Here is an 18,256-nt window from a genome sequence, read left to right on the forward strand (position 1 = left end):
CGCGTCCTCAGCGCGACTGTAGAGCCGGGGGTAAGATGGTGGTCGCCACCAGCGGCAGTGGAGGGTCGGGGTGAGAAACCAGGCCTGTGAAGAACCACGGCTGTCAGAAAACGAAGCTGGAGGGTCGCTGCTGCCATAAAGTCATTGAGCTTCAGCACAGGTTGCCCCTGGCCGAGACGGGAAGCACAGAAAGTTCGAGGGGGCAGGGACGGATGAGGAAACCGGGGCTCGGCCGAATATCTTTTTTTAATTGCTTTGCGGATTTTGTCTGAGGGAGGATGGGGCATTTGGGGTGGTTCATTGGGATAGTGAAGAAGAGAGATTCCAAGGAAATCGTGCAACCTCCAGCTCAGGTGTTTTTAAGATTGGGGTGAGGCCCAGGCGCAGACGGCAGGGGGCGCTCGAGAGCGACGGGGCTCGGCCTCCGCGGCTGCCCGGAGCGAGCATGCCTTTTATTCCGAGAAAGGAAAACAGACAAGTGTCACGAGTGGAATTACAAAAAGAACGGAGAATGCTGTAACATCCACCGCTCTTCTCAGTGTTATTTTCCAGGCAACCACCTTGTCTTCATTTTTTTGTTTGTTTCTGGGTTTTTTTGGTTTGTTTTTGAGACAGAGTTTTCACCCCGGCACCCAGCTGGAGTGCAGTGGTGCAATCATAGCTCATTGCAGCCTCGACCTCCTGGGCTCAAGTGATCCTCCCGCCTCAGCCTCCCGAATGGCTGGGACAACAGGCGAGCGTCACCACGCCCGGCTGATTATTTTTATTTCGTAGAGATGAGGTAGGTCTCACACTGTGTTGCCTGGGTTGGTCTCAAACTCCTGGCCTCAAGCAATCCTCCTGTGTTGGCCTCCCAAAGTGCTGGGATTACAAAGGTGAGTCACTGCGCCCAGTCTGGCTTCATTTTTTAAATAAAAATAAAGCAAAAACGACAACAACCAGGGCCAGAATTTGCCCCTATTTGGAAGTTAGTTAACTTTGCAAGACCAAGAGCCTCTTCTGCATTCCAGCCTCCCCATTCCCATCCACCCATTACTATGGCCTTTGGTGTGGATTATATTGTCCTGCAGGTGATAATATGTTGCAGATACTTATCTTCAAATCACCACCTTTTATGTTTACCTCCTTTCATTTGAGTGTAAGCTCTTCAAGGGCAGAAGTCTCTTTTTATTTTTATTTATTTGTTTGTTTTTGAGATGGAGTCTCGCTCTGTAGCCCGGGCTGGAGTGCAGTGGTGCTGTCTTGGCTCACTGCAAACCTCCGCCTCCTGGGTTCAACCAATTCTTTAGCCTCCCAAGTAGCTAGGATTACAGGCACACACCACCATGCCCGGCTATTTTTTGTATTTTTAGTAGAGATGGAGTTTCACCATGTTGGCCAGACTGGTCTCAAACCCCTGACCTCGTGATCTGCCTGCCTGGGCCTCCCAAAGTGCTAGGATTAGAGGCTTAGCCACTCCACCCAGCCAAGTAGCCATTCTTTTATTCCATTGCTTTTCTAATAAACTTGCTTTCACTTTATGGACTCACCCCAAATTCTTTCTTGCTCAAGATCCAAGAACCCTCTTTTGGGGTCTGGATATGGACCCCTCTCTGGTAACTATCACTGCCCCTGTTTCACAGATAAGGAAACGGATGCACTGGGAAATTCGGTAACTTGCCCAAATTCACATAACCGGTAACTGGCAGGGTCAGGGTTTGCTCCCAGCCTGTAGAATTCATACTTTTACTACTAATGAATAAGGTGATCTTATGTATAAGGACTTTTGTTTTGAAAGAGGAAGGGAGAAGGAAGATTTTCATGTGTTCGTAGGGGTGGTTGGGAACAAAATCAGAAACGAGGTTGAAAGGAGGAACGATGAGCACCTGCTCTGCCACTGGAGCCACTTCGTGGCAGGAAGAGTGAGGAGGGGAGGCTCCGGGCTCTAGCGGGGCTGTGTTGGGCCAGGATGCCACCCAGTGTATGGTGAGGGCCATTCTTCACTCTGCCACGGGCCACCGAGTCGCTTTCATCCCTGACTGGACACCACGTCCCCAGCAGTAGGCTCATGGCAGATGGGGATGCTAGGGCAGCCGGGCAGTGGCCAAGAGGCTGGAGTGAAATACGATGAGAGGCCTTGTACCTGAGCACACATGGAGTAACTGCACAGGCAACCCAGAAATAACTGGGGAAACTTCAGAGAACGCATCAGAATTCCTGAATGAGCCGGCAAGGGCTGAGCTGTTGAGACAAGTGTTGATGTTACTGTGATCTCATTTGCACTCATTGCTGGTGAGAGCTAGGACATCTGAGTTTTGCCTACTGTGGAATTATTATAGAGCCATTATACAAGGCTAGTGCAGACCTCTGTTTATTGACATGGAAAGAGTCACAGTCTAGTAACCCTTTACAAGCAGGAAGGCAGAAGTCCCCAGTGCTGTTCAGGGACACAGGCTCTGAGTGCAAAGGGAAAATCTGGTCAGTGGTCCCACTGTGTTGGGGCAGTCACTGACAGGGTTGAAGACATGGTGTCTGAAACCCACAGTAACAGAAAAGAGTCTTTGGGCTGGTCGCAGTGGCACACACCCATAATCCCAACACTTTGGTTAGCCAAGGCAGGAGGATCGCTTGAGCCCAGGAGTTCAAGACCAGCCTGAGCAACATAGGGAGATCCCCATCTCTACAAAAAAAATTAAAAAAATAAAATAGCCAGATGTCGTGGCACATGCCTGTAGTCCCAGCCGGACAGGAGGCTGAGGTGGGAGGATCAGGAGATTGAGGCTGTGCAGTGAGCCATGACAAGCCTCTCTTTTTTTTAAGACAAAGTCTTTATCACCCTTGCTCTGTCACCTCGAGTGACACTGTGAGTGGCCAGCCTCTTCCTCCAGCTGCTGAGCCTACGCTCTCTTCAGCTGCTGGGCGAGGGTCTGCTTCCGCAGGGGCAAGCCCCTCCCTAGCCCCAGGAGCAAATCTTGATTCATCTGTACCAGACATGGTGAGTCTATTCCCTTTGCTGGACATTGCTTTGGGAAAGGGTCTGCGATGCAATTCTGGCCAAGTTAGGTTAGGAAGGTTTTCCTGCTTTTAAAAACAACAGCCTCTCTTCTGGCTTAGGGACACTGTGAAGAAGTGATGCTGGGCCTGCTGGAGCCGTCTTGCATATGTGAGGCTTCCGTTAAGCAGGAGCCGAAGGACTGCGATGGCAGAGTAGAGAGAAGGAACATGAGTCCTCAGTGTTGCTGAAACCGCCAGTCTCAACACCCCCAAAATTCAGACCTCTTGTTTGGATTCAGAGACACATTTGTACAGATATAGATATATATGTATATATATATATTTTGAGACAGAGGTTTGCTTTTGTCTCCCAGGCTGGGATGCAGTGGCATGATCTCAGCGCACTGCAACCTCCACCTCCTGGGTTCATGTGATTCTCCTGCCTCTCAGCCTAGTAGCTGGGATTACAGGTGTGCACCACCACGCCCAGCTAATTTTTGTATATTTGGTAGAGACGGAGGTTTGGTCATCTTGGCCAGGCTGGTCTCGAGCTCCTGACCTCAGGTAACCCACCCACCTCAGCTTCCCAAAGTGCTGGGATCACAAGCATGAGCCACCATGCCTGGCTGCATTTTCATATTCTTAAATGCAGGATGTGTCTTACAAGCAATGGCATCTCAGTTTGAGTGAATTACAAAATGTGAGATTTTAAAAAGAAATTAAGTCATTTTAATTTGGGTGTTCTGTTTCAGTCAAATCATCCTAAATGGTATCTTTTAAAAATAATTCTTCCCAGAAGAATGGATCATGGCAGAAGACAGAAAATGAGCTGATGTGTGCAAGCTTCCTTTCTGAAATAATAGCAGCTGTGTATACGAAGTGTTTACTCCGTGCCAGGTACTCTCGAAACACCTTTTATTCACTGTCTCATCTGATTCTCATGACAGCCCTGTCATTATCCCCCCCACCCACCCATTTTGCAGCTGAGGAAGCCAAGGTTCAGAAACGTTAAAGGAATTCACAGGTGGAGGCACCGAGACCTGAACTCAATCCCCCCTAAAAACCCATGGTCTCAGCCACCATGCCCTGTTCCTACAAAAATTACATTATGACAGTGGAACGTTTTTGCTTAACTCCAGAGATTTTAATTCATCCCCCTAGAAAGCCCGTCATGAAAACGTAGAGGATTTTGTTCCTGAGAGTTCTTGGGACCGTGAAACAGGGTCACAGATCCTGTTCAGATATCTGGGATCATGCAGATGACCAGGCAGATGGAAGGAAAGTAAAAATATAAAAATAAAACATAAAACCTGGGATCACTGCATGAAGTTTAACTTAGCTTTAACCTTCTGGAGGAGGAGAAACATAACATAGACCCTATGCATCGAGAATAGATGACCTTGGAGTTGTGGATTATCTGTGCTCGCCAACAGTGTCCAGGAAGAACAGCAGTGCATTTGACGTCCCTGCTTGGAAGAGTCACTGCCTCTAGATCATTACTCAAAAATTGATTTTTTAAAAATAAAAATAAATGAATTTGGAGACGATATAATATTCCATGGATCTCTTCTGTCATTTCCTGGACGTGTTTCTCCATGCCCAGAAACCACTGCTTTCTCACAGCTGTTGCATAACCTTTAGCTTGTGATGGTGTTTATTCCTTTTGCCTTGAAAGTCCCTTCCCTGCATCTTCTTCCCTGCTCAGCAAATTCCAGCTGGTACTTAAATACCTCCTCTGCGAAGTCTTGACTGAGATGCTGCAACAATTCCCGAGCTGTTTCCTCGTGGCACCTTTCTGCTGGCAGGTGGATTAGCACATTTTCTGCAATCCAGGATGACCTGGAGGAAAATCCCATCTCTTCTGATACTAGTTGAGTAACCTTGGCAAAGGTCACCTCACTTCTGAGTCTCATTTTCTCACCGGAGGAGGAGGAGCAGGAGGAGGAGGAGCAGGAGGAGGAGCCAAACCTCCCTGGAGGTTAAGTCAGTGCTTCAGAGCGCTTAGCACAGTGCCTGGTGCAAGGTAAGCACTTGATAAGTGGGAGTTTGTGTTATTCCAACATACTTTGAACACTCATCCCACTCTTTTGTGATTATTTGTATGTCTGGCTTTTCTGCTAGATGGTGAGCAAAACAAGTATCAGTCTTCATTCTTGTTTCTAACTCTCTACGTCATCTTTATTCTGGTGTAATTTACATACAATGCAGTGTAACCATTTACAGCGTATGGTTCAGTAGTCCAGGAAGTGTATACACCCATGTAACCACAATCCCAGTTAAGATTTAGAACATTTTTGTCACCACAAAATCACCTTCTTAGGCAGGGCTGGTGGCTCATGCCCGTAATCCCAGCAGTATGGGAAGCCGATGCAGGTGGATCGCCTGAGGTCAGGAGTTTGAGACCAACCTGGCCAACATGGCAAAACCCTGTCTCTACTAAAAATACAAAAAATTAGCCAGGTGTGGTTATGGGCGCCTGTAATCCTGGCTACTCGGGAGGCTGAGGCAGGAGAATCACTCGAACTCAGGAGGCAGAAGTTGCAGTGAGCCGAGATCGCGCCATGGCATTCCGGCCTGGGTGACAAGAGTGAAACTCCGTCTCAAAAAACAAAAAACCAAAAACAACCTGTTACCCTTGCAGTCAACCCCCATATCTAACCCTGGTCCCAGTCGACCACAGATGCCTTCTGTCACTCAGTTGGTTCTGTCTGTTCTAGAATCCCATGCAGATGTGATCACAGTAGGTAGCCTTTTGTGTCTGGCTTCTCTCGATTCACCCTTGTCTTTTGTATCAGTTGTTCATTTCCTTTTCATTGCTGAGTATTAATTCTGTATATTAATATAGCTCAGTTTGTTTATCTGCTCACATGTTGAGGAATGTTTGGGTTATTTCCAGTTTGGAGCGATTACTAATAAAGCTGCCGTGAACATTTCTGTAGTCTTTTTTGTGGATGTACGTTTTCATTCCTCTGGAATAACTTTATAAGAAACTGCCACGCTGGTTTCCCAGGTGGTCGTAACACTTCACCAGTCCCCAGCAGTCTATGACATATGGCAAGGTCACATCTTGGACAGTGCTTACTGTGGTCAGCCTTCAGCTTTCATCACTCTGGAGGGCATGCAGTGGTATCTCATTGGGCTTTTGATTTGCATATTGAACATCTTTCTTTCCCAAAGTGCTGGGATTACAGGCGTGAGCCACTGCGCCTGGCCACATGTTGAACGTCTTTCGACGTATTTGCTGTATGTATAATTTTGTTGTAGTGTATATTAAAACCTTTCCCCACTGTTTTATTGGGCTGTCTTATTATCGAACTGTAAGAGGTCTTTAAGTATTCTGGATACAAGTCCTTTCTCAGAGTTTTGTTTGGCAAATATTTACTCCCAGTCTTTCTAAGAGCAGAGGTTTCACTTTGATGAAGTCCAATGCATTGATTTTTCTTTTCTGGTTAGTGCTTTTTGTATCCTGTTGAAAGGACCTTTCTTTCTCCATTGGATTACCTTTGCTGCATCTGTTTTTGGATTCCGCTGATGTGTGTGTATGTCCTGATGAATCTCACACCGTCTTGACCTCTGATTCTGTCTTCTCCTCACCGTAGCAAAGCCACTGTGGTCCACGTGGGTTTCTCTCCCCAAACCGTAGTCAGGGACCTGGTTCCAGGCAGTCATGGGGTCACTGTCCTGTGTGCTGCCTGTTGTCAAGTGTCTGTTTCTTATATTTTGTCCAGTTTTCTGGTTGTTAAGTGGCAGAAGGTCTTAATCCGTTTCTGGATCCACAGGGCCTGGCACACAGCATCTCCAGACACAGTTCATTACAGTCGCTCTCGATTGGGAAAGTCGGCGGGGCCCCCAGAGAGCTTCTGGTCCATCCCCTTCATTTTACGAAACAGTTATTTTCCGGAGGAGATCATTAGTCCTTCGCATCCTCACCCCAGCCCACTGGGGCTTGACAAATGTTTATCAAATGGGGAAACCAAGGTCCAGAGAACAAAAGGTCACAGGGACAGGCAGGGTTGGGCTAGCAGAACTAGGCCACCTAGGCTGGGGCCTTCCTTTAGGACCAACCAAGGGCAGAGTCTGTCTCTCCTCACCGTGTCACTCCCGACAGCTGACACAGGGTTTGTACATTGCAGGTTCCCAGAGCATGCTTGTTAAATAAATGACCAAATGAACACATTATTTTAACGCTTAGTTCAAAATGGCTTCTGCCTCTGTATAAAGTATATGTGTGTCTGTGTGTATGTGTATGTCTGTGTGTATGTGTGTGTATGTGTAGGTGTGTGCATATATGTGTGTATGTGTGTGTATGTCTGTGTATATGTCTGTGTATATGTCTGTGTGTGTGAATGTGTGTATGTGTGTGTATGTGTAGGTGTGTGCATATGTGTGTGTGTATGTCTGTGTGTGTAGGTGTGTGCATATGTGTGTGTATGTCTGTGTATGTATATGTCTATGTGTATATGTGTGTGTGAATGTATGTGTGTGTAGGTGTGTGCATACGTGTGTGTATGTGTGTGTATGTCTATGTATGTGTATATGTCTATGTGTATATGTCTGTGTGTGTGAATGTGTGTATGTGTGTATGTGTAGGTGTGTGCATATGTGTGCATGTGTATGTGTGTATGTCTGTGTGTGTCTGTAGGTGTGCACATATGTGTGTGTATGTGTGTATGTCTGTGTGTCTGTATGTGTAGGTGTGTGCATATGTGTGTATGTGTATCTGTGATTATGTGTGTGTATCTGTGTCTGTGTGAATGTGTATGTGTCTGCGTATGTGTATGTGTAAATGTGTGTCTTTGTGAATGTGTGTGTGCATGTGGGTGTATGTGTATGTATATGTGTATGTGTAGATGTGTGCATATGTGTGTGTGTGTATGTGTGTATCTATGTGTAGGTGTGTGCATATGTGTATATGTATATGTGTATGTCTGTGTGTATCTATATGTGTAGGTGTGTGCATATGTGTGTATGTGTGTATGTGTGTGTATGTGTATGTGTAGGTGTGTGCATATGTGTGTATATGTGTGTATGTCTATGTGTGTCTGTGTATGTGTAGGTGTGTGTATGTGTGTGTGTATGTGTAGGTGTGTGCATATGTATGTGTATGTGTATGTCTATGTGTAGGTGTGTGCATATATGTGTATGTGTATGTGTGTATGTCTGTGTGTGTCTATATGTGTAGGTGTGTGCATATATGTGTGTATGTGTGTGTATGTCTATGTGTGTGTCTGTGTATGTGTAGGTGTGTGCATATGTGTGTATGTGTACCTGTGATTATGTGTGTGTATCTGTGTCTGTGTGAATGTCTGTGTATGTATTACATGTCTGCATATGTGTATGTGTATGTGTAAATGTGTATGTCTTTGTGAATGTGTATATGCGAATGTGTGTGTATATATCTGTGTGTATATGTGTGTGTGAATGTGTGTGTATGTGTGTGACTGTATGTATATGTGTATGTCTGTGTGTATCTGTGTGAACGTGTGTGTGAATTGTGTGTGTGTGAATGTGTGTGTGTATATGTGTGTGTGTGTTCACATAGGGATAGGATTGGCCTCTCCTACCCAGGCTCATAGGCTGAGTCTGTTAGCAAATTTTTTTGGTTTTAATTTTCTCAGCCCACTACAGTTGTAATCCCCACTAGGGGGCACATGTGTCCCACAGAGAGGGTCTGTGCTCCTTAGGCACAAGGACTGGCTGCCAACTGTCAACAGATCCCCCTCGAAGCCACCTCCTTGGTCTCCATGTCCTGCACCCTCCCCTTGCAAAACCAAATCAAGACAGCCTTCCTCACCAGGCTCCCCCTTCTCCAGCTGGGCTTCTGGCTGCCATCCTCTCCTCTCCCCAGGGCCCTCCCCCTGGCTGAAGGAGGCAACAGAGTGGCAGTGGCGTGACGGTAGGTGAGGACCTCGCTATCTGTCATCCCTGCCAGGGGCCACCACTTCCTCCCTGAGGAAGACTGAGGAGTCCTAGCAGGGTAGCTGTCCTCTCCGTGTCACCTGGCAGGCAAGAACCAGCCTCTCAGGGCCCAGCGTCTGGTCTGCTCTTGAATGTGAGTTCCTGAAGACAGAACAGTGGCAATGACCCTGGCTGACACCAGCCCACCTGCAAAGGCAGGCTGGGTGGGACCACAGCTCCATTCCTTGTGCCTTGTAGACGGGTCACAACCAGAATTCCCTCACGGCCCCCAGCTCCAGACTCGGGCCCCCTCTATCCCAGGCTTTGGTGTCAGATTTCCCAGGCTTAGGTCCTGGCTTCACTGCCAGCTACGAGTGATCTTGAGCAAGTTCTGTGAGCTTCACTCTCCTTATTGGATAAATGGTAACAGTTCCTGCCGCATAAAATACAGCAGTTGGCACAGTGCCTAGCACATAGTAAGCGCCCAATGCATGCTAGTGGTTATTAATCCTACGGTTAGTATCATTATCATTATATTAACGTAAGCTTCCGTGCAAACCACTTTGCTGTTCTTCTGAGGTTCACAAAGAAGCATGATTTTCCTACCAAAATCTGTACTAGGGTTAAAAAAAAAAAAAGGAAGAAAAGAAGCATGATTTTCCTCTAGCTTTAGCTCTAGGTCTTGGGCTTCTTCCTAACAGTGAGGCCCCCTGCAGAGGGGCTACGGGAGCCTGAGGAACAGCAGGGTTCACTCTTATGCCATTGTGCCTGTCTCAGAGTGGGCACCATGCCCTACCCATCTAGTCTTGGCTCAGCACCTCTGCTGTTTGCCCTTGCCCAGGACTGTCTGCGCACACACACACAGAACTACACACACACACAACCGCACACTTGGGGTGGGTGGATACTCCCCAGGGTGACAGTGGACAGCAGCAGCTGCTGTGGCTCCTTCCCTCGCTCCCACCTCACCCCGCCGCCTCATTAGTTCCCTGGTCATGCTCCAGTCTCCAGGAGAGACTGGCAGCCGCCCTGAGCCTCAGTCACAGGAGCAGCACCTCCCTGCTCCTGGCTGCTGCCCTCAGCCGCCCTGCAGCTCCAAGCAGACTTTCCCTGTCACTCAGGCTCCCCCGGCAGAGAGATTAGCATTGACACAGAGGCAGGCACCACATCAGGGCTGCGCCTCCCGTCTTGTCAAGGAGGTGAGGTTCATTCCGGAAGCAGAGCCAGTCGCAGTGGCAGCGTCCATGCCAAGACCACCGCTGGGGGTTGGGACAGGGCTTTGGGCACAGAGAGGCAGTGACAGTCTTTGGCATACTGGGTGCTTCCCCACCCCAGCAATGCCACCCTCTGCTGGCTGCCCAGCTCTGTGTTTGTGGAGAAGCGGCAGGAGGACCACAGAGTGAGGAGGTGAGGAACTCTAGCCGTCCTGAATCTACCACTGTTCAGTAATTTACGGTTCGAACCTATTTGTGCCAGCTCACATATATGGGACACTTACCCAACGTGCTAAGCTCTTCCATGCATTATCTAATCAACCCTTACAACAACTCTAAGAGATAGACAGCACCATGGTTCCCATCTGACAGCTAAGGAAACTGAGGCACAGAGGTGTTCAGAAACTACCCAGGCCACAGAGGTAGGACGCACTGGTGGAACAAGGTTCAAACCCAGGAACTCTGACTCCGGATGCCTTCCTCTTGGGCTCTGTTATTTCACAGTAGCCAGCACCCTGGACCAGAAGGGACCCCACCCTTCGCCTCAGCTCCGCCTCTCCAGTTGCCCTTTGTTTACCCTCTCCGAAGCCCCTGAGAACTCCTGCTCCCATTCCCAAGCAGTGGCTCCTTGCAAGGAAACAGGAGGAGAAAGGATGCAGCCTCCGTGGGTACAGTGTCCTAGTCAGGATTTAAGCCATTGCCCCACTTAAAGGTCCACCCTAGCCCTGAGCTTCACACCAACCCCTGTGATGGGAGCCAGTGGGCCGAGGAAGGGGCGCCTGGGTCCCGGGAGCCTTCTGTGGGGAGCTCTAGGCTGAGAGAGGCAACTTTCTGCAGCAGGAGCTGCAAATGTGCAGATTGCGCAGAGAACCCAGGGTGGGAGAGGCCCTGGGAATAAGAGGCGAGCGTGGGCTGGGTGTGCGGGGAAGGTGTAAACACAATCTGCTCCCACCAAAGCCAGCCTGCTCCCTGGGGGAGAGAGCCCCCCCACCAGCCCACATGGCACCCCAGCTGCCCAGGCAACCTCCAAGCCCAGGCAGCCACAGCCCCGCCGCCATCCAGCAGCCCCTTCCTCTCTCTTTCCTGCCCTTCATCTAGATCCGGTCCCTGGAGCAGCGGGCACCTCCTGGCAGGTTCTTGGAACAGTGCTGTGGAGGGGCCCTGCCTTGGGGAAGTGCGTCTGGCCTTAAGCCAGCCCCATGACCTTGGCCTGACAGTTCCTCAGACCAGTGGAAGAAGATAGGCAACTTGGAAATGGCAGCAAGGATGAGCTGACAGGAACATGCAAATAGATGAGAGAATAAATGCAGATAGGATCAGGGAACACAGACTGGGTCCCTGGAACAGTGCCCTCTGGCCCTCAGCCTGACAGGCCTGTCACCAGGAAGGCCGATGCCTCTCGGGAGAGAGACAGGCTGACAGGAGCTGAGACAGGCGGTCACAGGCTCACGGCCTGGGTCAGGTTGGCGCTCTGGCTTTACCCCTGCGGGCTCCTTCCCTAGTGTGACTTTCCCCCTGCCTCCTGCCTGCCCTACTTTGAGAGGCTCCCACAGAACTGCCTTCACACACACCCCAGCCAGGCTCCCCGAGGAACCAGCAGCCCCTCCCCAGCGGGGTGCGCCTCCTCCCCCACCCTGAGCGCCTCCCCAGTGGTTCCCTCTCCTCTGCGGCATCCCTCACCCTTTCCCTTCCTTCCCTTCAGAGGCGGAGCAGCGGTGGCTGAGGTGCTGCTGTCTAGAGAACTCCTCCGTCTCCTACTGCCTGAAAGTCAAGGGCAGGGGCCAGCCAGGCGGAGACATCGCCGCCGGGCTGGCAGAGGGAGCTGGCTGGGGAGGAGAGACTCGTGCGCACGGAGGCATGGGGGGCTTTTGAAGACTAATAGCTGTGAGACGTCGGGAGCGGCTGCCTGCAGGGTCTGCGCCTGGATCTGGGAGTCGAAGCGGAAATCTGCTTTTATCTCTGCGCAGGATCGCAGGATTGCAAAGCGAGAAATGGCAGAGCAGCTGGGGGCAAAGGAGGCAGCCGCGGGGACTGAGCATCAGCAAATTGACAAAAACAAGTGTCAGGCTTTTTCCTTCCCACACGCTACTGCCCATTTGGAACACACGCGCTCGAGCACACACGCAGAAAACACATTGGGAGGACAAGCTGTCAGTTGCTCCCATCCAGCTGCAGGCAGACATGTCACAGATCCAACTGGCATTTCTTATTGATAATTTCAGCAGAGCAGCCAGTGACAGGAGGAGCTCTGGGGACTGGGGAAAGGCAAGTGCCACAGAAGGGAGTGCCACCGTGGCCAACTGACACCAGCACCTCGGACCACAAGTGGAGGCTTCACAGAATAGCTCCTGGGCTGACAGGCAGTGGCTGGGCCGGCAATCTGCCCCCCACCCCTGCAAACTGTGCTGGGTTCCAGGGGGAGGCTGCCTGCCATGGTGGGTAGGAGCGTGGGCTCTGCAGCTCCAGTGTGAGCCTGGGAGCCTCCATGTACTAGCTAGGTGATGCTGGGCAAATGATTTAACCTCTCTCTGTGTTTCCTCATTTAGAAATTGTGGATAATAACATTACCAGGCTCTGTGGGTGACTGAGGATTAAATTACAGAATGAATGGAAGCCCTTGCTTAGTAAACGTGAGCCGTCAGCCGTCCCTTGCTTCTGGGGTCTCCTCACTTCTTACTTATTCCTGCCTCTTGCCTGGGTTGCCGGCTGCCCCGGAATTAGCATGGAGGACCCAGCAAGTCCCTCACCCTGGGCTTTCTCAGACTCAGCAGTTCCTCAAAGGAGCCTCAGGAACACAGAGGGAAGGGAGCCCATCTGAGAGCAGCGAGCACCTCTGCTGTTTCTGCCAGGCCCGGCCAGGTCCTGCTCAGGAGCCCACAGCCAGGGCCTGGACTGAAAGTGGGGGTACCTACCCTTTAGTGCTGCTTTCCCCCACTGTCCCTCTTGCTGCTGCCCCGGCTCCCACAGCATCCTCCTGGACTAGGGGACGAACCAGGACCTGAGCTGAAACAGAAAACCAGAACAGATCAGCACTTCTCCCACACCTGGGGATGGGAGTTGCATTTCAGAGTGGATGCTGCAGAGCGCCGCCTCTCCCGTGGATGTCCCCCGACACTGTCCTTGCACCCCAGCATGACCACCATGCCATCCCCAAGCCTAGAAAATGTGGTCAAACCACACGTGCTTCTCTGCAAACTAACCCTTGCCCTGTGGCCTGGAACACAACAGGCTTAAGGTAGCAGCCAAAGGCACGAGTCCATTCGCCTACTTTGAACCTTCATCAGTGACCGCAAGGGCTGAACACTGCCTGCTATGCTCCTACATGGCCAGGCCTTGTCTATTTCTTCCTCCCTGTCCCCAGCCCTGCCCTCTGTCCTCCCCAGCTCCCAGCCCTGCCCTACCTGCCTGGGCCAGCTGATCCCAGTCTCTGGACCTGAGCCCACCTGCAGAGGTGAGGCTTTACTTCAGAGGTTCTTTCTCCCTAAACAGAGGAAAGCACTGGGGTCAGGACTGGAGGACGTGACCTTCCCATGTTTCTCCCTCTCCTCTTCCTCCTACTCCCATCCCTATCGATTCACCCCAGTATCGAGGGGCAGGAGCACCTAAGAAATCAGTTGGCATTTAGGACAGTGTGACTGGAGAGCAGAAATGTCACCCCCACCGCCAGCCCTACACAGCAGCCACCATCGGCAGGTGGTTCCTCGATGTCAGACCAATTTTTCCAGTTAACTGGGTCCCAAGGAGTTAATAGGCAACTGCTTCCTTCTGGCTAAGTCACGCCAGGCCTGGCCTGGCCAGATGGTCCTCAGATTTGGCCTTTTCTCTCCTGCCGGGAGGTCCAGGCCCATTTCATGTAGAAGAGGCACTGCCTGAAATCAGGGCCCTGAACATCTCGCATTTGCCACAAATGAGATCGATGATCAGGAGCAAGTCACCTAAATCTCCCTGTCCCTCAGTTTCTTCAACCACTAACCAAAGATTAAAAACGCATGTCCTGCCAGTGCTCTGGGTATTGAGACTTCTGAGTGAGTCAATGTATAAGAAACCTCTGGAGGAAACGAAAGCACAGGTCCCGGGTAGAACAAGACAGCTGCTAGCATCTATGGTGCAATCATTCTGCACCCTCACCAGGACCTCACAACCACTGTTATCAACCCTAGTTTACATAAAAATAAACTGATTGCGTAAATGGCCCCATAGTCTGTCCATTAGTAAGAGGGAAGCCAGGATTTAAATTCTCCCTGCCCAACTCCAGACCCGGGCTCAATAGTGAGGCCCACTCAGCATTTGAGGGCCTCCTGTGGGGGGAGGCCCAGGCGTGGTCATTTTATCCGATTTAACCAGTGATACTAATCAGGAACTGTTATGATGATCCCAGCTGGCCTATCCAGTGTCACAGAAATGCCTCTGTTTCCTGTACAGGCCCACGGCTTCCCATCGGGCCTTCTGATCATCAGAATCTCAGGACTCAGAATCCCAGGACTCGGACGACAGGAGACAGGAAGACCGAGGTTCTCTCGGCTGCCAGTTTCCACATATCAGAGGGACTCATTGCTGGCAAGTCCCCACTCAGAGACATGGATGGTCACAGGACCCGCCACCTGCGCCCACCCCGTGTGGAGACACCCTCCTGCCAGCAGCCCCTGACCACGGGTCTCCCATGCTAGGTGAGTCCCTAGGCACAAAAGGAACCCCTCGTGCACGGGAACTTCATACAGATTTGCTGATGTTTCCCTGTATTTCGTTGGGATAGGCGCCCCTGTCATCGAACGACAGTGGTCACCCAGGGAAGGAAAAGTCTGGAAGTTCCCCCAACTTCACCCCCTAAAGACCACATGGCTTCAGCCTAGGGAAGAGTTAACTTTCTGGCCACTGGAGACAGCGTCCTGCCCGCAGGGGCTGCCCAGCCAATGGCACTCAATGCTGATGATGTCATGCTCCTCCCGCGCCTTCTATTGGGGACTGGACAGCGAATCCTGCAGGAGGCTTGGGCAGCGGAGCCGAGGCGGGGCGGGGGCAGAGGAGGAGGAGGAGGAGGAGGAGGGGGAAGGGCAAGGAAAGGCGAGCAAAGCCGCACAGAGCTGCTCCTGCCTCATCCCTCCCTCCACTCCCCTGCGCCTCCCGACAGAAGGTGCCCCGGGGGACCGCCCCGTACTGGAGATGAGAGGCACAGCAGCTTTGGTCCAGAGGAGCGGCTAGGGGCTCCCATTCCCAACTGCAGAAAACAGACATCCGGCCTGCCCACCAGGCGGACGGGCAGCAGGGTGCCTAGGGCAAGCACCGGGATACGGTGCAGCACAGGCGCGCACACAGGCACACACGTGCACCCCCAACCAGGCACAGCCACAGCATCCTTGGCAGCACCCTCCCTCTCCCAGCCCAGATTCCAGCCTTACCTGCCTGAGGCCTGAGGGTCTGCGTCCACACTGCTGGCCCTAACTGCCCCATCCACGTCGCTGGGCTCTCTGTGGGACGCAAGAGCAGGCAGGAATAGCTATGGCCGCGCCCAGCCCCTCCCTGCCCCTCCACAGGTCCCAGCCGCATTGGGCTATGGCACTGGAGGCTGCAACTAGAGCTTTTGACGCTCTAAGTGTCCCCTGCTCTGAGACTGAGCTCTCAAGGGTTCCTTGAAAATGCCCTCCCAGCTCCCCTGAAGGTCCAGGCTTGGTGGCAGCCCAGCCCCATGGGTCCTCCCCCACCAACCCCCAGCCATAGCCCAGTTTCTCACGGTTGGACTCGGTTGGCAAATCGGCGGCGCCAGAGCATGGCCAGGGTGCTGAGCAGGAAAAGTGTGGTGCACATGGCGCAGCTGCCCCATCCCCTCCCAGACCAAGTCCACAGAAGGCCACAGGCGAGGAGCCAAAATGGCCCCGGCCAGTTCTCAGGAGCCACTGCCGTCTGTCCTGCGGTTCCTGCTGGGGATGGATTAGGAGGCTCAAGCTGATTAGTGGGTCAGCGGCCCTGACCTTGGGAGGACTGATTAAGCTCGCTGGGCCCCGGTTCTCCCCTCCAGCGGTAGGGTCAAGGTGTGCACTGTGGCATTGGGCACACATTCGGAGTGTCTATCTCTGAGATCAGGCGTTGCTTACAAGGAGCTGCCAGTCTAGACGAATGTGCTGTCAAGTACAATGACTGCAGGAGAGTGACCCAGGAGTGATTCAAGACGCCTCCAGGGCACTTTCAGAGTTGCAAGCGTCAGGGCAAGGTTCAAAGAGGAGCAAGGGCATCTGAATTTGCAGCGCGCAAGGAGGATGAGCCCTCAGACAGAAGACGCTGCCGAGGCTACTGACGTGAAATCATGGAGCATCTGCCGGTAACTGCAAGGTGAGTAGAGGTGAAGCAATGATGTCACCGTAGAAAGATCAGGAGAGGAGGAAGAAAGGGGAAGAATATTCGATAATGAAGCCAGAGAGACAGGGGAGACTCAACAATGAAGGGCTGGCACAGTTTACCCTCTGGACAATCCTCTCCAAACTTTTCTGATTACACACCCTCTTCAGTAAAAGGCAGAATTCAAGTGCACACTCACAAAATAGGTGCACCCACTTACAAATTATATGCTAGATCACGATACATTCCTACACCATAAGGCTGCATTGAATTTGCAAAGGATGAGATGAAAAGAAACAGCGGATTTCTCCTACTTTCTTTCCACATCCCAAGGGGACCTGTTGGGCAGCCACTTGGTCGCAGCAACTTTGAGAAACTGTTCAGTGTGTGTGGAGCATGGAACCAGCCATGACCACGCTGAGAGTGGGTCTGGGAGTAATGTGAGAACCTGAACCCACCCACTCCTCTCCACCCCTCCAAAACCTCCAGGAGGCATTAGATTTTCCTTCACTCAACAAGGGGGAGGCAGTGTCAGAGGCACTGCCCCAGGGTCCCCCAGGCACCGGAACCCTGAGCTCCCAGGAAGGACCCAGCCTGCAGCTGAGGCTTGCCTGGGCGAGTTCTCCCTGCCTCCCCAGGACCTTACAGTCGAATTTTAAGAATAAATACATGAACCACAGCAGAAGCCAACCCTTGGCAATGCTTGGGCAATGGGACACCAAGTCTTGAGCAAGGACAAGGGTCACGGGGAGCCTGAGTGGCATCTCTTCCTGACACTGCTAGGCCCTATCCGGCCTCAGGCTGTCCCCAGGACCCAGCAGCGGCTGAAGGGCGGCACCATGGAACTCTCCCCCTACCTCTGGCCCAACTCACACCGCTCTGGACAGGGTCCACCAGGAGGAAGGATTTGTCTCCCCCAGCCCGGAATCAAGCCCTTGGTGGCAGCTGAGATGTCCCCAGCAGCCTGCGCCTTCCTCAGGACTTCTTGACCGACAGGTCCTCTCTGCCCTATCCGGTGCCTCTCCGGACTTTTCTCCGCCACCAACTGGGCCAGAATTCAGGGCAGCGCCTAGTTCTTGCCTGTCCTTGTCATTGGTAAGCCACGGGGGACTTCTCGACGCCCCCGCCGCCACGCGCGTGCACCGAAGGGCAACGGGGGTGCTGGGCTGAAGGAAAGGGGGCGCAGGCCTCTGGCGCCCGCGATCGGAGGTGCGCTCAAGTTCCGACAGCCGGGGCATTGGGCGGGCAGGGGGACGAGCCCCATCTAATCCCCCCACCCCAAGAGCCTGGACGTCTGGAGCTGTGGGAGTGGCGCCGCGACCCCCAGCGCCTGGCTCCGGGGAGAGGCCGGGGCTCCGGGAGCCCAGCGCGGTCCAGGGGCTCCCCACGGAAGGGCTAGCGGGCAGCCTCACCGCGAAAGCTCGGGAGTGTTGGACTTTGAGTCAGTTCCCCGCCGCGAGAAGGGTCTGCACGCGCACACCCGCGATGCTGCACGCTTTGGAAGCCAGGACCCAGCGCTCCCGGCCCGCGCCCGCCCCGGCACACTCCTGTGCGGCCCGCGCCACCCAGCGCCGCGTGACCGCCCATTCCTCCCGGGACCCCCATCGCCCCGGCCACACCTACCCCAGCCCCGCCCCGCGGTGCAACTCCGCGGTGGCCTGCGGGTGGGCGGGCAGCAGTCGCGTCGCCCCCACCCCGCGCAGCCTTCACCTTGCCGGCATTGGCTCACCCACACGGGGCCCGGGGTTTGGAGCGGATTTGTTTTTTTAAACATTTTCCAGCAGACCACATCCCCGCCCCCCGCTGGCGGTCCCCCGCCCCCCGCACATATACCCTGCACA

The 18,256-nt window shown here is 52.6% G+C and overlaps 1 protein-coding gene and 1 long non-coding RNA gene across 4 annotated transcripts; one reads left to right on the forward strand and one right to left on the reverse strand.

Moving 5' to 3' along the window:
* The first annotated feature begins 38 nt into the window (after positions 1-38).
* Positions 39-5,599, forward strand: LOC135271690 (uncharacterized). The gene is made up of 2 exons (XR_010339826.1): positions 39-875; positions 3,770-5,599. It is a non-coding gene; the product is annotated as an uncharacterized LOC135271690 (long non-coding RNA).
* A 1,138-nt stretch (positions 5,600-6,737) lies between these two features.
* Positions 6,738-17,525, reverse strand: PRCD (photoreceptor disc component). 3 transcript variants are annotated; one of them, XM_012453654.2, is made up of 5 exons: positions 15,814-17,525; positions 15,482-15,550; positions 13,491-13,566; positions 12,998-13,088; positions 6,738-7,120 (listed from the first exon to the last, which is right to left on the reverse strand). In XM_012453654.2, exons 1-3 carry the CDS (start codon positions 15,885-15,887, stop codon positions 13,545-13,547), a joined length of 165 nt encoding a protein of 54 aa, XP_012309077.1. In that variant the 5' UTR covers positions 15,888-17,525; the 3' UTR covers positions 6,738-7,120; positions 12,998-13,088; positions 13,491-13,544. The 3 variants fall into 3 exon arrangements, with proteins under 3 accessions (XP_012309077.1, XP_012309076.1, XP_064225589.1); XM_012453653.3 differs by having other exon boundaries at positions 13,487-13,566; XM_064369519.1 differs by lacking the exon at positions 13,491-13,566.
* Positions 17,526-18,256: the final 731 nt, after the last annotated feature.

Source organism: Aotus nancymaae, unplaced genomic scaffold (assembly GCF_030222135.1).
Source record: "Aotus nancymaae isolate 86718 unplaced genomic scaffold, 86718_ANA_hifiasm-v0.15.2.pri h1tg000089l, whole genome shotgun sequence".
NCBI lineage: Eukaryota > Metazoa > Chordata > Mammalia > Primates > Aotidae > Aotus > Aotus nancymaae.

Excerpts from the sequence above, each read along its gene's own strand:
- PRCD (XM_064369519.1), bottom strand. The coding sequence starts at position 15,887 with ATGTGCACCACACTTTTCCTGCTCAGCACCCTGGCCATGCTCTGGCGC. Across the intron at positions 15,551-15,813 it reads TTTGCCAACCGAGTCCAACC|AGAGCCCAGCGACGTGGATG; the intron begins GTGAGAAACTGG and ends TGCGTCCCACAG. Across the intron at positions 13,089-15,481 it reads GACCCTCAGGCCTCAGGCAG|CTCAGGTCCTGGTTCGTCCC; the intron begins GTAAGGCTGGAA and ends TTTCTGTTTCAG.